The following is a 4,401-nucleotide window of genomic DNA, read 5'->3' as shown; positions in this document are numbered from 1 at the left end:
TATTTTGTCTGCTAACCGAACTTTGGGACTACGAAGTTCGGTTGCTTAAGATTTTTGGCCTAATATACGAACTACCTTATTGTATCTCACAATTTTTTGTGTTATTAAGTTCGGTTAGATCGATAACTAAGCCTAATAGCTGAACTAATCCTTTAAAACACACATTAAAAACCAAATTATCAAATTCCTTTACTAATCCACAATACCATAACTAATTGTTGAAAACACACAAACATAAAGTAAACTACCAAATCCGCAATAAAAAAGTTTTTTAAACATAAGAAACCAAACAACTAATTGTTGCAATCACTCATTCACGATGACCACTACGACAAACTCTTTTATTCTTGTGTTTAGGAGGAGCTTGAGATTGTCCTTCATCATCACTTGGGGTGTCCTCTCCACCGCTTTGTTGTTCAACCATCTGACTTGAACCTTCCCCTTCTCGGCGACTCCTCTTCACCGCCATGGTCTGGCTTGGATCAACAATATTGGGTGATAAAACCTTATTCCATTGGTTGTAGAGGTTTGTTTGTTCTCGAGTGTTCATCGGCTCTCCACTCCGGATTTTTACCATAATTTTCTTCAACAATTTCGTACCTACCTTCACATTTTTTCAATCAAGAGCATAAATAACTATTATTTTTCAATACTTTATAACAATTTGAAAAGAAAAAATAAGAGAAAATATCTTACCGCGGCATTCCATAAGTTCAAGGCCTCATCACCACAGGTAGGCATATGCTTCTGAACTCTCTGAGCCTCTTTCTCCATTGCTTTCGCTTTCTCTTTCTCAGCACGGGCTTGTTGGACTCTATTTATTATAAGAGGATGAGAAATATTTTCATAGCATTCCATACATCCCCCGTCAGTGTCATTTGGATCATCATACGAATCTACACACTCTTCAGATGGAAGAAGATAATTCTCAAAGCTGTCCTAGTGGTCCACTGACGGAGCAGGTTCATATTTTGGGGTAAAATATTTCACGGTGTTCTTAGTTCCCCGCTTCCTCACCTTGAAGTTTTCCACTTGTGGTACAGTTTGGACACAACAAAGTTGTCTCAATACTCTTCGAGGATTATACATTGTACAACCGCCAGGATAAAACAACGGTCCATTATAACCCGCGATAGGTGAGAAATCATCAACCTAGACTTCTTCCTCTTCATCTGATGGAATAGTGTATGGATGGAAAACCACATCTTCAAGTATTGAATTATCCAATCTCTCCCTCAACTTCAACAGTTGTTTTTCTTTACTGTTCATCTGTGCGTTCAAAAATTCGTATTTACCAGTTGTATGCTTCCCATAAATCCAAGGAGTCTTAGCATGAGATAATTTGAGTTTAGGGAAGTGGTCGTACACCCAAACCTATGAGAAGGAGCCAAAAATGATACATTTGGAGTATGATTAGTAACAATACACATTCATTCAGCTACAAAAATAAAAATTCACTTATCAATAACAAAGTTCGGTTTGTTCGCATATATCTCTTGCAAATCGAACTATTGTCTATATACTAACTATTTTGAAACACACAAAGGATAATTTGACAGGGTACCTGAATAAGGGTGTATAAGCCTCCAAGTTGACAAGTCTTAAGCCTCGAAGCTTTTTTGAGCTCCTCTTGAACGAATACAAGAACCGCCGTGCCCCAAGAGTAGTTGTTCACCTCATCAAGGTTCTCCAAAAGCTGCAGGTAATGGGCGTTTACCAAGTTCCCATAAGTGTCGGGGAAGAAAATGGTTCCTAGTTGATATAACAAATATGCAGTCACATGGTGCTTAATCTTCTCCGGTGTCATCACCAACTTTCCATCCCTAACCAAATCTTTTGTCCCTACAAACTCCTCTTTCAAAACTTTGATCTTGAAATTTTTCAACTTCTTCTTCAACGAGCGTTCTTCCCCAATATCATTATACTCTTCACCTTTCTTAGGCTCTTTAACAACTCGCCTAAACTCACAGTGTGCGTTTCCCTTTCCCCATCCTAGACACTTTTCAACCAATTTTTCAAGAGCTTCATAACTCATCGAGGGATCGTAGCCTTATCGAACACTTTTTCCCGTAATTGGTAGGCCTGTGATTCTCTTGCAATCATCCAGAGTTATTGCCATCTCGCCAAATGGTAGATGAAAGGTATCCTTCTCTGGATAAAGCCTCTCGGAAAATGCAGAAACAGTGACAGTATCAAATTTTTGGTGCGAATTTTGTATCGCGTTCCATAGTACACAATCAAATACTGCCAACCAGACCTCATCACACTCGTCTCTTATATCCCATATCTTGTTCTTCTGACGTTTCAAACAACGAACCGTATTATCATGATCCTACAAAAACAACATCATATCTTATATACTAATATATAGAAAAATATATGTCAAAATATAATAAAATGACTAAAAAATCTTGATGGTTAAGATTCAATACCTTTGTCGCAAAGATCTTTGCAGCCCATGAGTTTTTGTAGACAAATAATACCTCTCCTTGGTCTTTTGGAGTACTATAAGTTGGGTTCTTTGGCGGCAAACACAAATCCTTATAAGGAATTTATGCATATCTAGCACAAGGCTTTTTGAGCGTCTTTCTAGGTTTATCTTGAACTATTTATCCTTGTTCCTTTTCCTCTTCCTCTTCCTCCGAGTCCTCCTTTGATTTTTCATATTTATTTTTTCTATCCTTACCTCCTTCTTCCTCATCTTCTTCATTGTCATTTTCTTCGTCCTTGTCTCCTTCTTCTTCTTCTTCTTCTTCTTCTTCTTCAGGTGATTCCTCTTCTCCACCTTGATTATGTTCTTGATTACCTATCTCTTCTACAATCTGTTGATCAACTTGTTGGATTACATTGTCAAAATTATCTCTATTGACATCATCCTAGATGACAACACCCGTTAATGAACCATATCCAAACTTAGCATTTTTGGTAACACGCTTATTGGCACCACAGTGTACTCTGCCTCGAGGCGTGGGAGTTCTCATATCTTCCATTAAAGATGGGTTGGATTTTTTACCTTTGCCACAAATCAAGAGAACAAAAGATATTAGCTTAACCGATAAATGATTGACTAAATCAGACGCAAAATAAGGGTTCTCAACGCAAGGTTTGGTTAGTAGCAAAAGTTCACCAAAAATAAGCCAACTTTAATTTTGTGTTCCAGAGACTAGTTCGGTTAGTCAAGTTTTTTTGCGAACAAACCGAACTCCACATATATGGAATTAGGAAAGAGTTCGGTTAGTCAATTTTTTTTGCGAACAAACCAAACTCCACATATATCCAATTAGGGAAGAGTTCGGTTAGTCAAGTTTTTTTTGCGAACGAACCAAACTCCACGTAAATGGAACTAAAGAAATGTTCGGTTAGTCAAGTTTTTTTGCGAACAAACCGAACTCCACATATATGCAATTAGGAAAGAGTTCGGTTATGAAAATATAAAAAAAGAAATATGCGAACAAACTGAACCCCATATGTATGCATTAATGGTAAAGTTTGGTTATAAGGAATTTTTTTAACAAATGCAAAGCAACCTAGTGGGCAAAATAGCAAAGCTCAGTTACAAAGTTTCAACAGTTTTTTTTGTTGTAATAATAGTAAAGTTCGATTACAGAACAGTCTTAACACTTTTTTCGAACCAACCGAACTACCAGTTCGGTAACCTAATTTTAAATTTTGTGGAACCTAACTGTTCTTCGTGTTCTTCCTTTCAGGAAGTTCGGTTAAAAAAATAGGGTCTTTTTGAAATTCCTCATAACCGAAAAACACACTGTAACTTCCATTTGAACCCTATATTGATGATTTCTATTCAATATAACCAATCAAAATCAAATTAAAAGTAATGGGTTTGTGGGAAAATACCTGCGGATTTTCATAGTGGTAGTTTCAGGGTTCTTATTGCGTCTTTGGTACCCAATTATGGCTTTTCCTTCCGGTTCCACTTTCTTATTAATCTCAAATTCACTCAGGAGATTTTCTAGATGTGCTAATGGGGGACCTTCTCCTGGGAGTCTTGGGGTTTTCTTTCGATGAACCATTCTTATACTTGATTGATTAATCGACGATGAAAATTTTATGAATCGACGATTAATAAATGAAGACGGTGTTGAAAGGAAGAAGAACAAGAGAAGAAGAAAAATCTCCCAAAACCTGTCTTGTGCGGCTAGGTAGAGGGGTCTGATTTTGGTTTTTTGTTAATAGATTAGATTAGGTTAAATTTATATTTTGGTGGTTATTAGTTTAGTTTTAATCTTAGTTAGGGTTAAGGGAAAATTAGTAATGTCTACACTTTAGGACATCCCTAATAGCTGTACTAGTGACACTGCACAATCCTATTCACTCCTTAGCTGGCATCCACCATTCACAAGTGATACACGTGCTAGTTCTCCATTGGTTGGTCTATTGACC

At 37.0% G+C, this 4,401-nt stretch overlaps 1 protein-coding gene across 1 annotated transcript; it reads right to left on the bottom strand.

Annotated features, from left to right (window-relative positions):
* Nucleotides 1-2,609: 2,609 nt before the first annotated feature.
* On the bottom strand, nucleotides 2,610-4,031 carry LOC113305552 (histone H3.v1-like). Its single transcript, XM_026554572.1, has 2 exons — nucleotides 3,856-4,031; nucleotides 2,610-2,862 (listed from the first exon to the last, which is right to left on the bottom strand). The coding sequence occupies exons 1-2, from the start codon at nucleotides 4,029-4,031 to the stop codon at nucleotides 2,610-2,612; spliced, it is 429 nt and encodes a 142-aa protein (XP_026410357.1).
* Nucleotides 4,032-4,401: the final 370 nt, after the last annotated feature.

Source organism: Papaver somniferum, chromosome 8, assembly GCF_003573695.1.
Source record: "Papaver somniferum cultivar HN1 chromosome 8, ASM357369v1, whole genome shotgun sequence".
Classification (NCBI taxonomy): Eukaryota; Viridiplantae; Streptophyta; class Magnoliopsida; order Ranunculales; family Papaveraceae; genus Papaver; species Papaver somniferum.
Note: the sequence above shows the minus strand (reverse complement) of the source record. Positions and strands in the feature narration are given on the sequence as shown.